At 36.2% G+C, this 17,961-nt stretch overlaps 1 protein-coding gene across 1 annotated transcript in view; it reads right to left on the reverse strand.

The window, feature by feature from the left end:
• Positions 1-27: 27 nt before the first annotated feature.
• Positions 28-17,961, reverse strand: part of LOC121653495 (collagen alpha-1(XXIV) chain) — a 92,836-nt gene continuing 74,902 nt past the window's right edge. The window contains exons 40-60 of the mRNA XM_042007024.1: positions 17,450-17,503; positions 16,366-16,419; positions 16,162-16,218; positions 15,409-15,462; positions 14,191-14,244; positions 13,789-13,842; positions 13,561-13,614; positions 12,674-12,781; positions 7,588-7,695; positions 7,348-7,455; positions 5,608-5,661; positions 5,448-5,510; positions 5,026-5,079; positions 4,818-4,853; positions 3,975-4,010; positions 3,643-3,669; positions 2,783-2,848; positions 2,465-2,633; positions 2,221-2,330; positions 1,787-2,023; positions 28-1,431 (exon numbers count right to left, since the gene is read on the reverse strand). Of these exons, the coding sequence (XP_041862958.1) occupies positions 1,285-1,431; positions 1,787-2,023; positions 2,221-2,330; positions 2,465-2,633; positions 2,783-2,848; positions 3,643-3,669; positions 3,975-4,010; positions 4,818-4,853; positions 5,026-5,079; positions 5,448-5,510; positions 5,608-5,661; positions 7,348-7,455; positions 7,588-7,695; positions 12,674-12,781; positions 13,561-13,614; positions 13,789-13,842; positions 14,191-14,244; positions 15,409-15,462; positions 16,162-16,218; positions 16,366-16,419; positions 17,450-17,503 (1,704 nt within the window). The 3' untranslated portion in view covers positions 28-1,284. The remainder of the gene's footprint in view (positions 1,432-1,786; positions 2,024-2,220; positions 2,331-2,464; positions 2,634-2,782; positions 2,849-3,642; positions 3,670-3,974; positions 4,011-4,817; positions 4,854-5,025; positions 5,080-5,447; positions 5,511-5,607; positions 5,662-7,347; positions 7,456-7,587; positions 7,696-12,673; positions 12,782-13,560; positions 13,615-13,788; positions 13,843-14,190; positions 14,245-15,408; positions 15,463-16,161; positions 16,219-16,365; positions 16,420-17,449; positions 17,504-17,961) is intronic.

Raw genomic sequence — 17,961 nt, forward strand, 5'->3', positions numbered from 1 at the left:
ATAAAAAAGCACCAAATCATTTGTGGATAAAATATTCAATTTATTTGTCTGTAAAATTTTTGTATTTACACATTTGCATCCAATGTTGTCCTCAAAACCTTTAAAACTTTATAGAATAACACTTTGTTGATAATATAACTTAAGAATATAATGACTGTTTTCTGCGTTTTCTGACTGGCCTACGGCAGCTGCCAGTGAATGAACCACATCTGAATGAATTGAAAAGAGCTGTACAATAAACAGTCACAGGTGTGTTGTCACAAACACATTTTTAAACATAAATATTAATTAGACTGAGTTGTCATTGGCCAAAGTTCTCTGAGAGTAAAACTTACTGTGGTACAGTAATGTAAGTGAAAAAAAGGTTATAAATAAACATACAATATGTTGTCAATATATACAAAGGAAATATCGATGACGTATTCTTTGTTGCAGCACCAATGATAGGTTTGGGAACCTACCACATAGAGGGAAAAGCTACAAAAACATGTAGTGTAACAAATATTGGTTCATAAATTAGAAATGACCAAATTAACATAAGTACTCACAGAACATAACAAATCTTGATGTAACCGGTACATACAACACACAGTCAAAAAATGATGCTAATGTGACATTAGCAACTATTCTAGAAAGCAAATAACCAGGTAGAGGTAGAGCACCATCTATCAAAATGTACTGGTCCAAATGGGCTAGACCAAAGACAAAAATATTAATGTTAAATATAGCCTCTGATTAAATATACTACACGTTTAAGCAGTCACACAATATCCAAATGCTATTGCACTCATATAAAGGTTTCTTTAGACAGTGCCCCGTGCAGAGGCCTGGCACGGTCCTTCGGGTTGGGCCCCTGCTTAGGATGGTCAGCGTATGTGTAGGGGAAGAGGTGAAAAGGAGTGAGTTTTGGGGTTTGGTGTGTTGTGAGGCCCTACCCTGTGATGAGGGGTTACTATGGGTCCAATATGTAGTGAAACTAAACACCACACACAAAAAATAAAACAAACCATACGTTACACATTTAATTTCTAAATATCTGTACGCACTGTTCTCTTTTGGCCTTCTTGTTCTGAATGTTCCACAGAGATTGAGTTCTTCCATGTAGGGCTGCCTGTATGTGAACATTGAGAATTTGCTACTCTCACAGTCCCACCCTAACCTAAAAGATAACAAACTTGAATCCACCCTGTGTTTAGATATGGACGCATCTCTTTGGTATAAGGCCTGGGTCCAATATCTGTCGATGTGAGTGGTTTAAGCGTGCAGTTGCAAGATGACCTTGCATCAGAGAAAGCAGACAGGTCCAGTTTCTATGTGCTGCTGAATACTGAGTTCAGAAAAGGGGAATTCTTGCATGTCTACAATAGGTAGCTGACGACTGTCCTGAGTGTGGAAGAAGAAATGAGACTGGTGCCAGCTGCCATCTTGGATCTGAAACATAAAAGATGGAGTAGAAAATAGTAAAGAAATGTGATTCCTGCATCGCAAAATCCACTTTACTCTAACATAATCTATTCAAAGGCAAACATAATTAATCTGAATATATACCTGCCATACTAAAGAAGTATTTTCAGTTTTCTTAGCACAGATCGAACTTTCTCTAAATCAGCTGTCATTTGTCATTTTCTACTATAACATTTTACCATCACGTCATTAATAGACGGGAAGGATTTTAAAAAAATCTACACAGAATTTTGTAGAAGTTTTTTTTTTTAACAATTATTCTAATAATTATTTAATGCATACTGTTTAGTCCTAATTTTCAGAACCTTATCCTACTTATTACCTTGCACTCGTCTTGTAGCACATGGGGTTCAAGTGGTGTGTCTTTCTCAAATATCTGTTTGTTCCAGCCACGAAACCGAAGTCCGATGTTCTCTCTATGTATGGGTCTAGTGACGTTGAAGTTCTCCTCAGTGTTGAAGGATGGATCATTTCGGCAGTGAAGCGTGATACTCTGGCTCGCCTCAGAGCTCAGCAAATGAAGAAACTTCATTTGGACTTTTCCTACACCAAACAACAACTTTTGGAGAAGACACATACAATGTGACATTGTGATCGGTTTGCAGTCATAACCACAATAATATAAACATTTCGAGTTATTGCTGGATTAAAATAGAATCAGGTCTGAATTTGTGCTATATTTTTTTTACAGTCTGTTAAATATGACATCTAAGACATGAATTCATTGAGTTCATTGTTTTACATCACCGCTGATACCTTGTTGGGGGCCACTGGATGTAAACAAGTCTGTCCCCCTGCAGTAAAGTTGCAAAAGACCTTGAAAGCATCCGAGGAACAGCCCAGGTTAGGATCAATCCAGAACCAATCTAAACACCCACAGTCAAAGGAGGAAAAGAGACAAAATGAGAAAGTGTTACCCCATCTGCATAGACCAAAAATACTGTAAAAAGAACTACATTTTCATATCAGATCTCTTCAGAACATGCCCTACAAAACCCACCATCTTTGAGCTGGTGTTGACAATCAAGCAAGTCTTTACAGACACGAGCTGGGTTTTCCCTTGTGCCAAGAGGCTTTTTGATGCTTTCAATCACACTGCTCAGGTAGCGGAGAGTCTTAATAATCTCTGTATTCTCATCCGGTAGGTCCTTCTCCATGTTCTGGAAACTCTAAATACAGATGGAAAAGACAATGCTGTCATCTCTCCAGATGAAAACATGGCACTGTTGTAGTTTGTTCCAACAAGTGTTCAACTGTCCATCTACCAGAAAACTTGCTTAATAATCACTTCTTTACCCATCTGTGTTATGTGTTTTACCTCTGTCCTGAGGTCAGCATTGGTGTCAGACAGACTGTAGACAGCTAAGTCATCATAAATCTGCCTCTGTGGATTTAAAAATCAACAGCTCTATGAAAACCATAACAGATTCAATGCTTTGCTCAAAATTCTACTAAAATATTTTAATCTGAAGGCTTATTCACTGATTACAGAAAACCAAGACATGTACAGTTTACAGAGAAAACTTATATATAGTCGGAGTACAGTTTAATAACAAAGAAAAGCAGTAAAATAAGTCTAGCATAAACAAACCACCACATTCTTGACTTCAGTAGGGGGAAGAATAACACATTCCACTCAGGACAAACATCCAAGTTATCATTTAATGTGTGTAAACAAAAAGGAATCTGCTATGCTGTTGTTATTTTCATGGGTTATTCTAAGGAAAAAAAGGTTGTTCAGAGAGCAGAGAGCTACACGTGATTCAGAATTTACTATAAATGTTTAAAAAAAGAGAGAAAGAGCCCTGTTGAACTGCCACAAAGAAGTTCATTAATGGTCCATCTCACTTTAGATGGATGGATGGACGATATGGTGACCTATTGAAAGAAGACAGGGAACAGGCCCTGGCTCCATCAAATCTTGGCTTTGCAATGACACAAATCAATTTTTAAAATTTCAAGAAGAAAGATTGTAATTTGATAACTTCCTATTCAAAATAAGATGAAGACACATAACTTAGTTAATACACTGGGCTAAGTGAACACAATGAATGTTTTCAAAAGATTACCTTACAGCTGTCTATTTGTTGTCTTATGGTGACTTTTATCTTTACACAAGACCTCTGCTGTCTAACTGATCTCATCTACCTGTCTAGATTACTGATGAGATTAACCTACCGTTGCACCAGGAGCACCAGGGGGTCCCTAAAGAAGAAGGTAAGAAACTGATTACATAAGTAACAAGTTGGGAAATGATCATATTTTAGTTGTAGTCAGTTTTTGCTCTGTCATGATTATGTTACATAACCAAAAGAGCTAAAATAGTTCTAAGAGTATTATTATTCTTTAACGTATAAACCAGCAGCAGTTCAAACTCAATGCAAGTAGTGTGCATACTGGCCTAAAACAAAACAAAAAAAAAAAACCTTGTAATCATTATAAGGTTAGAAATATAAGCCATTTAACCAGAACCTAAAATACTCAAATTTCATACTTAATTGAGCACTTACTCTGGGTCCTGGATTTCCTTGTGGTCCTTGAGGCCCCTAAATGTGTAGTACACACAAAAATTTAATAAAATGGCTAAAAATAATAATAAATTATGTAACCTTTTTATGTATTTGTTCTGAGAAAAAAAGCAAAGAGAGAAGGGAGCAGAAGCATCATATTGTAGGTGGTCACTTACTGCCTCCTCAGGCTGAAGAGGCATCTAACATCTGTGGCTGCTAGGTTTTTTTTTTTTTTTTTTTTTGGCTTTTTACCTATTTTTAAGTCTCAGTGGAATTTTAGGTAGCTTATGTATTTGTTTGTTAGAGTATACACATCATCAGTGTTGTCAGTGAAGGAAAGACACCAATTAATGATCCACCGTGCACACAGTGAGCTTGTGTGTGTGGTAGAGTACATTGCAGATGGATTCAGTCTGAGCTGAGAATCTAAGTAAAGTTTATATTACAGACTGGGAACAGGCATACAAAAGTCACTATGCAGATTCCACTGTGGTTAGGCATGCAAACATTTTGACAGGACATTTCCTCAGAAGTGTTTATCTAAGAGGACTTGAGGCCTCACACACTCCATGAGATCCTGAGTTACAGCTAAGCCCAGTGTGGTGTGAACAAAACTTAACTGAGTCCAATTTTGCATTCACACACCTTCTCAGCCCATCTTAAGTCATTCTCAGTCTAAAGTGTCACACCCATAATCTGTTTTGACATAGCCCAGTGATTAGAGGCCTCAGTGAGGAATTTTCTCACACTTACATAGAAAGGCACTGGATAATATCAGAAAATACTTTAGACTGTTTAAACAGACTTTCCAGATGTTGATATCCAATTTTAAAGAAGTCTTACCATTTCACCATTGCTTCCTTTTGAACCTCTTTGCCCCTAAGGAAAAGATACATATACAGGTTTTTTTTATCCCACCCTGGTCACTATTAGCCGGGTTATATAGGAAGTTAAACATAATGTGACATTTATAGACCACTACCTTGTAATAACTGTGTTATTGTTGGCCTACATAATCTGAATACACAAACATACACAAAGTAAAACTTACAGGTTTTCCTATTGGGCCAATCATTCCTTCTGGGCCTACAGGTCCAGTAAACCCCTAAAACAAACAGTAAGATAGAGAATAAATGCACAAGTCTAGTTGCAACATGTGTCACAGGAGACAAGCGTGTCTTTTGTATGTGTCCAAGCAATATGTGTCATGTGTTTGTGAAGATTATCAGACATCTAGGTCACAATAATCGTAAATGCATGACTATAAGTCCAGTTGCAGGTTGTGTTAGCAGAGGGGAGATGATGCTTTTGCTTTTCTTGGTTCTCAATATTTTTCATCTATTTTCACATGAACTTAGGAAAGAAGAGCTTTGTATGTGTGGATTTGTAAAGCATTCCAACAAAGGGATTTGATATTTGGCATCAAATCTGAAGAATATGCCTTTATATCTTTAGACCTTTATAAAAACTTACCAGAGTACCTACAGGTCCTTTAGGGCCAGGGAAGCCTCTTAGTCCCAAATCACCTGTTGGCCCCTGTTTTAAGGAAATTCTTTTAATTTATAATTTTCCCTTCTGTCATGTTTAATAATCTTGTGCACTCTAAATTTTAGTTAGTGATTCTGTGTCTTACCTTTGGCCCTGGAAAGCCTTCCAAACCAACCATTCCTAAATTTCCAGGTTCACCCTGTAGACAAAACAGATTATTTCATATGCTTGTATACTAATTAAGAATCTACAGTTGTATGAGTGGAGTTTTGTGAGCAATGCATTGATGAATATGATTTTTTACACAATTTGTAAAAATATGACTTCATACATTTGTGACTCTGCAGATTCAGAATTGCAATTGATAGGAAATTCCCCTCCTCCCACATTTTTTAAAAGGTTAATTCAAGTTTGTAACAGGCGGAAACTGACAGTAAAGAGATGTCCGATTTGGGTAAAAATAATGAGTAAAAATCAATGGCTAAAATGTTGTTAAAAAGTCTAAAGAAAAAAAAACAAACTTCCTCTTCCCCTGAGAGAAGGACAATGACCCCAAACTTAAAAATAAAGAATCTGACTTGTTAATGCAGTTTTGTAGAACACATAACTGTTTTGTTTACATGAACTGTTTATGTATAGTTGCTTCTAATACTTTTATTGTAGATTCATAGACAAAAGAAGTATAACATAACTTGCCTAAAGAGTTTATTTATAGCTTTATCATAAATTCAATAAAAAGCATTGCCGCTTTAACATTAAATCAATAAATAATATGTAATAGCTGTTCAATCAATAGTTTTATAACTAAGTAATAAAGTTAACAAATTATTATTTTTTAACATTTAAGTTAGTGAAGAGCTAGCAAAGAAGCTCAATGTCTCAGGAGCACTCACACTCTTTCAAAAATTGATCTCACTATGGTCCTGCCTATAGCTCTAGAAAAAAAAGTCACGCAGTATTCTGGCCCTTAAAAAAAATCGTGTCCTTTTCAGAGGAACTTGGACAGACATGGGCTTTGTTCCTACAGTTGCCCCAACACTCATTCACATACCTTCCTGAACACACTCTCCAGAGAGAGTTGTCTACATCCTGCTCTGTGTCTGAGCACTGTCTGTCATCCAGGTGGGCAGACAGTGTGTTTGTACAGCCAGACATTCACATCCTTTGGACAGCTACATTTTCAAACCAGTGTCTTTGGCTGAGAAACTATTCACTGAAAAGTGTAAAGTGATCTGACTCAAGGGCCTGAGTCTCCTCTCTGTTTAATGAGTGTCAGTGGGATAACTACTAGAAAGTGGGGGATTGAATGTTTCTTTATTCTTCTACTTTGAGAGGTTACATAAGTAAAGTAGATGCCGGAGTGTGCAGATCTTACATAACCTGGCCTTACCCGTGGAATGTTTCCATTCCTGGTCTCTTCCAAATAATTTGTTCCTCCACTCAGGGTTAAAAAGTATCAGACACGCACATTTAACCCAATACAGATCAGTTACATAGACCCCTGAAGTTATATTTAGAGAGGTGTTATAAGCATACAAGGTTAACAAGAACATTCCTGGGATTGTGCAGTGAGCAATGAAGTGACCTTAAAATGATGATTTCAACTATTAAAATGAATGTGAAAAAGACGGCATCTAAATCACCATTAGATAAGTATTTATGAAGCTGAGCACAAAACAGGTACAAAAAAAAGAGAAAACATCAGGTGAATACATATCCTAACTACACAAAAAGGATTTTTCATGTGATGCATTTTGTCTATATTGTCGTAGACTGGTTTGAGAGTTTGCATTGCTACAGTATGATTGCTCATGTGATTGTATACACAGCTGAACAAAGAGAATGTTTGCTTTCTTTTATAAATGCTTGTTTTGTGTCTACTCACTGGTTGTCCTTTGGGTCCTGGATCGCCTTTCCTGCCCTGGTCACCCGTGGCCCCCTCCATACCTTTGAATCCAGTGGGTCCCCTGTCTCCTGGCAGGCCAGGCTCTCCCTGAATTAGCCAGAATAATGCATTAAAATGCATGCAAGCATATCTTGCATTTTATCAAAATGCATGTCTTAATTTTTCATAACATACAACAACAATGGAATTAAAACACTTCTTCAGTATTATCACTTTTACCTTCTGACCAGATGGTCCTTTTTCTCCAGGTTGTCCAGGAAGTCCAATTTCTCCTCTAGGACCAGGGCGCCCAACAGGTCCCTCTTGTCCCAGTAAGCCTCTTTGACCCTGTGTGAAAATAAAAGCGCCAGATGAATAATATGTTTATATGTTTATATATAATTTCATACAATGTGCAAGCAAAAAAAAAAAAAAAAAAAAAAAAAAAAAATACACACACACACACACACACAAAAATATATATATATATATATATACACATATATATATATATGCATAATGGATTGAAGCAAACTGGCATTTCGTGGGTTTAAATTAAGTTTTTTTTTTTTGTTTGTTTTTTCTTAAACAAAATTTGCACTCTTGAGAGCACAAAAAGATGTGTGAAAGGGATTTCCTCAAATGCAAACTTTTTACATCTATGTCACTGCTGATCATAAGTTTGGGAACACATTCCCATTTACTTATGACCGGTAGTGTACAGCATCCTGTCCCTTCAGTAACTTAGCTGCTGCACTAGTTTTTGGAACTTTAGCAACACCAGCTGTTCAGCAGTGGGACACCATGGGGTTGTTCTGTCCGTGCATCATTGTGTGCACACAACACCCAAACAGCACACGGCTCTTGAAACTTTACCCAATAGTAATAAAATAGTAGTAATAAAACACTTCACATCTGAAGCTTATTTGATGGTCAAGCCTTTTATTTATGTTTTTTTTTTTTTTACAGACTTTTACAACAAAAGGTTTCCAGCAGTCAGCAGCAGTCTTTATCAAACACACATCCTTTTTAGGCAGTGGCTAAAGTTAATGTTCAGAGTTTTTAAAGCATTAAAAAATATATATAAATATCTTTTTTCTTCATACTGAATATTTGTACAGTATACGTGACTATGCCGGACGTTTGTATAATGAAAGCTTAGGCATATGAAATATTGTCACTAATTATTTCAACTGGTTTATCTCTGTTTATTTTAAAATCTGCATATACATTTCTATATTTGTAGAATAGAAACAGCAGTTTTTGCGCATATACAGTGTTCTTATAAAACAGGCTGCTTGTTTCTGAGTTGCCTTCTCACGTTGCAGACCACAGCGATTTCTAGCTTCATCAACAATGTGGTAAACTGAAGGTAGAGACTGATATTAGAATAACAGACTGAAAGGTCCGTCGTCTCACACATGGCTTGTTGCTCAGTCACTTTAAGGAGAGCGGACAAGTTAGAAACAGACTGGAAAGACTTGACTGTAGTATTTGTTCTTTTCTTCTGGGTAAAACCAGGTGTTGGGGAACTCTTGCATAAGAAAAAGTCACAGCCTAATAAAATCACTCAGAGATTTAATTAAAACTGAATAAATACACCCTTACAAATGGAAACTACACTCACTGGAGAAACAGGAGAAGTTACAGAGGGACCAAAATGAATGATTTAATGCAGGACACACAAAGCTGCTTAGAAACTTGAAAACCATGAATGCAGTGCCCTTCAAATTCACAAGTCTACATACAAAACGCTGTCGAGGTTTACCATCAAACAGATGATCAATGACAGCTGTAATAATGTCTGTTAAAGAGGACTCAGGTATTATATATTGTCTTGAATTTTACACACATCTGGTGTGAAATACAGATGGAAGAATGGTCAAAAGTAGAAATTCAAACCATGTTTGAACTTGCAAAGGATCGCTGAGGGTAGGAAAACTGTTTAATTTTAACCATTCCATACCGTACCGTACTGTATCGTACTGTACCATAGGACAAAATGAAGTAAGCGGACCGAGAACACTAACTGTACCATTTAGAAGCTCAGAACTTCCAAAAACCACAACATCAGTTTTTTTCCTTATTTAAGTGGAGAACATTTAAGTCCATCCACGCTTTCAGATCACACAAGCAGCTGAGATGGTTAGTAAGAGAATCTCCCTGTGGTTTTAAGTGGATGTAGATCTGAACATCATCAGCAAAACAATGGTAAGCAATATTGTGCTTCTGAAAAATAGACCCCAAGGGCAGCATATACAGGGAAAAAAAGCAGTGTGCCCAAAATGGACCCCTGTGGGACCCCATAACTGAGAGGGGCTGCAGGTGAGGCAAATCCTGAATGTGAACACAAAAAGACCGATCCGACAAGTAAGACCGGAACCAGCGCAGGGCACTTACTCTGACACCGACACACTGCTTCAAGCGTGTCAGGAGGATTATTGCTTTGGTAAGCAGGAAAGATGGATAATAAATCAACCTTTTATTGCAAAGAACAGCATTTGTGGGCTTTCATTCAACAACCATAAGGTAAAGGATGTGTCAAGCTTATTCATACCAGAATAGAACATCTCAGTGGCTTCAAGCAATGGCTTAACCTCTACAAGTACACTGGATTAAACAATTTCTATCAACTTTTAAAGCAGTACCTTCCAAAAGGGCAAATGACAATACTACTGCCATAAAAGGCATGGCAAAGACAAATACTGTTTAGAAGGTGATGAAAAAAGGGGTGGATGCATTACTGTCGATGTCATTTTTGTTAGAAATTTGAAGATACACATAGATCAGATACAGAAGATTATACTTATTACATAACACACTAAATTGCAGCTGCAATATAATTTTCCCCATCTAAGAAGTAAAAAGCAAATTTGGGCTAAGCAAAGGTAGTAGATAAGAACCTTATTTAAACTGAGAGCTGAATATCAGCAACAGTGCATTCAATGAACATGAGCGTTACCAAGTTTTCAAGCATTCATGCTGTTTCTAGTGAATGGTTTGCCTGAAAACAGGAGTTTCCAGGAAAACATCTGATTTATGCTCAATCACCTCTTGAGATCCTACTAAAACTTTGTGAGATTCCTATATTGGTTTTGACTGCATTTCTTTCTTGAGTTATTACTACTGAGCAAATGGGGAGATTATTAAAAAATATTACTGTTTATGTGAAAGAGAAGGAGAAAAACATTGGAGACTGCTACAAGGTCTGCAAAACCTGACCTGAGTTTATTAATATCACCTTGGAGAAAAGTTGTGATGAACTGAAACTAGTATCTCCCGACACAGTCATAAGTAATTTATGATTCAGTAAAAGAGTGCATTAAAAGCACAACTCTAATGAGGCAAACGGTTACCTCATGAAAACATTATGTTGCCAAAAACATCAAACATTTAAGAAAAGGTATCAGAGACTGAAACAAAACAGAATATAAACCTCTGCACTTGAAGAATCTTAGACACCATAAAGTTAAGGAAATCACTACAGAAACAATGGTATTTCAAATCAATGATAAAATATTAGTGGCAAACACCAGAGTTATTGGACTTCAAATAACAATATGTAAATAAAAAGGCACATAAGAGGACTTGGCTTTCCAGCTCTTGGCTGAAAATGACCAACACATTTATGTACGAAATCCTCCTCTCAGGCTGCGCACTTATTTACTGTTCAGATTATGTGTCCTCATAGTATGGGAAGGGTCAATTTTGATCCAGAGCAATAATTCTCCCATAGTAGGGGCCTATATCAAACTTTAAACTGCAGATCTATTTAGAATGTCTACATAGCTTTTGCCACATTAATAAATGAATGATTTGTCCTAATGTATCCTATTTTTTAGGTGTTATAATGCTCGTTTTTGGAAAGAAACATCTATTACTACACAGTGTCATGCCCTGTTTTTTTTTTATAAAACATAAAAACATAAAAGCCACAATAACTTAAAAAATGGTGTGAACCTTCTGGAACTGTTAGAGTTTACAATATAACCATGGTTCCCTATTGCAACCATTGAACACTGTCTTAATAGCTATATCATAAGGAATCATAAGTATATTTTTTCAGAGATATTCTTGGTTCTAATGGCCTCAATTATACAGTTAGTAGACAGAAAAGGGGGTCAGAGAGAGAGGGGTCAACATGCAGCAAAAGGCCACCTTGTGGAGGAGCTGTAGTCTCTGTACAAGAACTGGCTGTTCAACCAGTCGAGCTAAACACCACCCCTCAATTATCAATGTTAATACAACTTGTATCACTTGCTGCATGCTCTTAACAATCAGTCATCTTAATCAGTTGGGCTGTAACCACAGTTTTCTTCCTTGTCTTCCTACTCTGACACTTTCTCCTCAAATCACCACCAACCTCCTCATCTTGGATGATCAGACCAGGGGTTTGATGCACATTATGTCTTGTTGCCATGACATCAGCTTCTGAAATAACAGCTCATGTACTGTTAAAACGCTATGAAAGTCCTCTCAACCAAACTGATTTAAAATAGTTAATTTTATTATTATATTACATCTCAGGTGTAGATATTGTGTTTGTTTCATGACATCGTTTGACCTCTGCATGACTTCTGTTCCTTTTATGCATCATATCGATCACTCCTATGGTGTTTCACTATTTTACTATATCCAGATAACCACCATGCTTCTTGAAAGGCCAGCGGGTCTATCTCTATGTGCACACAGACAGTTCTTATAGGAGGATAATTTTCCTTGATGTGACCCACACTGGCACATCTATAATTCATCTAAATAGATACGAGTTAAATATGTCCTCACATGCCCAATTGTGTAGCACAAAGACAAAAATAATTAGGAAATTGTTAAATTTCTACATTTTTTAGGTCAACTTAGGAAAAAAATCATCAAATTTCAGGGCAAAAGACTTATATTTACAGTAATTTTACTGCTGTCAAAAGTCAAATTTAACACGAACAGTATGTAAGGGTTAAATAAAACCACTGAACGGCCCGGAAAATCAGACAAGTCATTTGTTGATTAGATGAACTTAAATTCTATCTTAACACAACATATTGAAGCAGCTCAAGTAAAAATTTAAATTACAGACTTGCTAAAGGAACAAAATGTAGATAAGAAAACTGAATTTAAGGAAGTCTTTTGCAGCTTAGAGAAAAAGATTTAATTGTCCTTGACCATAAACTTTATCAGTGAGCTTTGCCTTTTTAATATTTAATAAACACATAAATTCCTAGAATCAAAAATCTTCCAGCTAGTTACTTAAGTGTGGTTAACATTTGCAATAATGTCAGTTGAGCTTAAATTCTATCAACAGAGCTAAGATTATAATGTCACTGGTTACCTGTCGTCCTTGTTTTCCTGGTAGTCCTGATAATCCAGAGAGTCCCGGGGGACCATCAGGTCCTGGATAACCCATTAAGCCTCTCACTCCTGGTAAACCAGTTGGGCCCTGGAAGATAACAATATCACTAAAACTCAGTGTAAGGCTGTTTAAACTAGTCCCCTGCACCCACATAATCCTTTACACTAATTCAAGTAAAACCAGTCGCATTGTTTCTCTGACATCCTGAGTCACTGAAAACTCATCAGTCTGGAAATCTTTAATAACATGATCATATTTACCCAGAAAGCAACATTTGACTACTTAAAAAAATATTTAAATTGGTTGCTTATCTATGCTTTCCCAGTGTTGTGACTGGGAAAGATACTGCTTCTTTACCATTTGTTCTGGTAATTCCATCTTTTTTCACACTATAGAAATAATGCATAGCAACATCTTATTTCTGATGAATTTCAATTTCACTGGGCCTCTTTATAAAACTGTTTCCCAATTTATGATATTGTTTTGAAAGATTTTTTCCCTTTGTGCTACTTTTTCTTTGTTACATTGTATCATTTAAGTTTTCGTTTTTCTTCTTTCTTTTTTGTCTTGAGTTTGCTTGTCAGCATTTTACTTGATTGCTAATTATGAGAAGTTTTTATGTTTATCAAAGTATTAAACTGAAAGTTGATGGACAGAAGCCAAATGCATTTAAGTTGTTCCATTTGTCTTCATCAGTCTCTGTCTTGTTTTTATTTGTATTAGAGTGTAATTTATAATTATGTAGAAAGTTTTTCCCTTGGATGAGCTGCATCATCATCACACAGCTAAGCACTGAAAAAGTGTTGCTTTTCATAGTGTTATGTCGCTTCAGTTCAAACACTTGGTTTAATCGATGTGACACTCACTTCACTGCCGGGAGCTCCGCTCAGACCCCTCGCTCCTTTCTTTCCAGCTAAACCCTAAAGCATGAATAAGAAAGAAAATATATTTTACTATAAGAAATTTTACACTTCGAATACTCATGGATTTATATATAGCACAATAGAAAAATGTGTCCAAACCTTTGACCAGTAGTGTATACGGTATAAAAAGCTTAAACTAAGCATTTAATAAATTTATATGTGATGACTCACTGGGGCTCCCTTTTCTCCTTTTTGGCCTGTTTCTCCAGGGCGGCCAGGTGACCCCTGAATAATGCAAAAAAGAAGATAGATAGATAGATAGATAGATGGATGGATGGATGGATGGATGGATGGATAGATGGATAGATGGGAAGATTGATAGATAGATAGATAAAAAAAATGTTGACTTTCCAAAACAGTTTGGCGTCCATTCAGTTTTTAAGAGTTAAAAGCTTTAAAATTAAATATATTTTTTATGTGACCATTTGTAGTAAAGATGCTTTAACATGGGTACAAAATTATGTTAACGTAATGGTGACTGAGATCCATGTAGCAAATATAAAAATGGCCAGAGACAACAGTTATTATATGCTGCATCCACTTTACTTTGCGGTTGATCTATTGCTGACTTACCGGTGGCCCTTGGGGTCCAAGTGGCCCACGAGATCCAGTAGTACCAATATGGCCCTGAAACAAACATTTAAGATATGATTTAACTTTTTTCTCCATTACTCAAACCTTATCAATATTATGACACATACGTGTCTTTTTTTCAGGTATTCATGACAAAAGCCATGTTGCTGCATGTAAAGTATAATTTTATACAGTTAATGACTTAGCTGCAGGCCTAATATGATCAAAAGAATACACAATAGTTTAAACTTTTTATGTATACTACAAGTATAGGAAGTCTGGAACCAACATACAGCACTGCATGATATCAGAAATATAATATTTTTACATCTTTAACCTATCTTAAAATGTAAAGAATGTGGTTAATATGCAATTTCAGTACAATAAATACAGTATAATTTAAAAGATTGAGAGATTAAATCAACTCTCCATTAAAAAAGGAAAAAGACAAAAACTGCATTAAAAAAAGACCCTACAATCTTGTGATAAGTACAAAGGTTCAGAAACATCACGGTCAGTGCACACAGTTCACTGAATAAATGTACAGATCAGCTTAAAACTTTACCAGGAAAAGAGAAAACAGTGTCACCAAATGAGACAAAGCTCAGGTTAAATGTTCTAAATCAAAATGAGTATCTGTCCTGCAATATGACACGACATAACTTCCCATTTGTTTAAAATGGGAGTCCCATTTTATGATTTTCCTTGCTAGCTCTTAAATTCTCACATACCGTTGTTAAAATGAGCCATAGATAACACAACAGCAAACATACACCTTAATAAGAGTTCTGTTAGTATCTAATACAAAATTAATATATAATAATGATAAAACAAAATACAATAAAATTTGTCAGTAACAATATTATTTATGTTAACTGTGTACCATTTCCAATTTAAGGTAACATTTTAAAAGATATATATAACAAAACAACATTCTCTTTATAATTTGCATCTCCAATAGCACATAATAGCCGTTATTCATCTTATTTAAAAGAAGATTTGTAACCCATGTACAAACTGCCAATGTTTAAAAAGACTTAAAGCCACCAAGGGCATAAAATAACAATGTTTTCTGTAGCTTATCGCTATAAACTTAGCAATCCAATCCAACATGCAAAGAGATCAAAAGATAATGAAAGATAGTTCAGTAGACAAACACCATATCTGACAGTTATGCTAATAATATGTGTTTATGTTGATTTAATGATTTTTGTCTACCTGATATCCTTCATCTCCTGGCTCTCCGCGTTCTCCTTGTTCCCCTGGAGGCCCCTGTGTAGGCATAAATGCATAGACATGAACACATGTACATATCAGCTGAACAATGTGTTTATTGGAAGCAGCTACACAGCATCTGAACAAAGTAGTTGCACCTGAACTTACCTGTTCAGGAGCAAGAAAACAGAGGATGTCCTGTACTGCTCATACTCATGCAAATCTACTCATATGTAAGGCGGCTATCAATTCTGATGCAGATCTTAACTTTATGTGTCAGCCTGTCTTAGTGGACATGTTCAGTGCTGGGAAATGTGTCTCAGAGCATAAAAGTCAAGCTAACTTGGGTTTACACTTCAAAGATTCTTTGCTAGGCCTTAATCCTTTTTTAACATTAAGGATGATTTGTTTTTGGGTACTGTGCAAAATGCAGATTTCCTGAGGTAAAATTAAGTGAATGATGATGTCTCAGGGAAAAGTGTTAAGTAAAAATGTATACCAATAGAACCTGTGGGCTGGAACACAAACACAGCTCAATTTAAGCATGACCCTGATGTTAGAAAAACTCTTTTTTATATCTTTTAATTGTAAAGTCAAGTCTGCAGCTGAGAAATAAGTCCATTTGTATGACAAAATTCAGAAAAGAAACACAAATACAGTATTGTCAGTCTTAGTGGACTTCCATCATTCTTTCAATTCAATTGCTCAGGCCCCAAGTGTATTAGAAAACAGAGGTTAAAGGAAAGCAAGACCTACTGGTTCACCTAAGGGCCCTGGTAGTCCTGGGGTTTTATTGTCCTCGCCTGGATAACCCTGGAATGAGGCAAAAATGCACACAATCACAAACGCATGCATGCATAGTAGACATTTATTCATTTTTTCAATGACTTTGAAGCATATCTACTAAATCAAAGTATGAAAGCATGTTCAATTACAACACTTGTTTAGGTATTATCTTACCTTTTCACCTTTGGGCCCTGGCGGCCCAATGGGCCCAGGCTTGCCAGGGTGTCCCTAAAAAGAAAAACAGAAAAAAAGGGGACTATTTTACATTAAGAGACCACCAGTATCATAGTTGTAAAGGCTGTCAACATATCAACTAGATTTGTTTGATACAGACAAAAGTCCATATAACGACACTTCACTAGAAAATTTCTGTTGTTGTGCAAACTCAAAAATTATTCTGTAGTCTGAGTCAAGTATGAGCAAGTAGAAAAGTTTCAATAGGCTGTGAAATTCCTTAAGTAAACTATCATAAAGATTTCAACATGCTCAGTTCCTACTCTGGTTGACATTTCTGTAGTGCTACACCATGCTCACAGAGCAAAAATAGCCAGGATGTTTCCAGCACATGTTCAGCACATAATTCCATGTTAAGCTTATTTCAGGTAAACTCGGGTTTCTAATTACAAAGTATTATTGTGACTCATAATCAGATTCCTTTATTGCCCATCTAAATCTCAAAAAGCCTTCATGATTCACAACAGGAAAGGGAGAGGAGGAGGCTGCTGCTGTGCGCTGTATAGACACAAAGACGACCAGATATGCTTGTGTAAAAGTACGTGAAAAGTTTTTTTTAGTTTTTTAAATGCAGGAAAAGTGCAGGTGTTGTACCCTCTCCCCAGTAAAAGTGAGGGTATTAAAACATCCTCATCCCCCATGGGTGTGATGCTCTCCAATCCATGCATAGAGCCAACCAACTGACCTTTTTCCATTTTGCCTTTAGATACCTCCATGTCTCGCTGTCATTAATGACATGCTGTGCATGTGCTATGCGCAGCAGCCGTCTTTTTTTGCAGTTAATTACATAAATTAGTAGCCGCCGTTAACACGTTAATTTTGACAGCCTTAAATAAAATGTTTTAAAACTATACATTTTACATATTATGGTTCAAAAACTCAGTCTGTGCACTCAACAACAAAGTGAGATGTGCAGAGCCAGGTTGAAATCACATCTATCAATGTGTATGCGTACAACGTAATATGAATGCATGTTTACAGGTTTCTAATAATTCCCACCAAACTATAAGTATGAAAAACTCACTGGGTATCCTGGCAGTCCGGGTTGCCCTTCTATTCCCATAACTCCAGGCTGACCCTGGCAGCAAAAACAAGAAAAGACAAACCAAAATGATGAATCAGCAACAATGCTTTTGTTTGCTCTTTTTTTTGTGTCCAAGCAAGTACAACCATGTCCTTAACCAAACACATAACACATGACAAGTAAAGTCTATTTTAATCCATTCTCCATGGTTATTACAACAACATAATTTTATATTTGGTATGTAAAATGATGAATGCAAATCAGCAATGCCAAAATCTCCATGTTCACATGATTGAAAGAGGTAAGTCTTAACTCTGCTTGAACAGTTTTTGTGCTTTAACTTTTTACAATGTGTTAATCATCAGTCATCATTATGCAAGTTCTTGCTTACATTTGTTCAAACCTGAGTTTTTGTAAGTCATTGTATTAAATGTTTATTTAGCTAGCTAAATTTAGCAAAAAAAAAAAAAATCAATGATCAAAACTGGACCTGCAATAGACAAATATTTTAT

This window comes from Melanotaenia boesemani, chromosome 14, assembly GCF_017639745.1.
Source record: "Melanotaenia boesemani isolate fMelBoe1 chromosome 14, fMelBoe1.pri, whole genome shotgun sequence".
Classification (NCBI taxonomy): Eukaryota; Metazoa; Chordata; class Actinopteri; order Atheriniformes; family Melanotaeniidae; genus Melanotaenia; species Melanotaenia boesemani.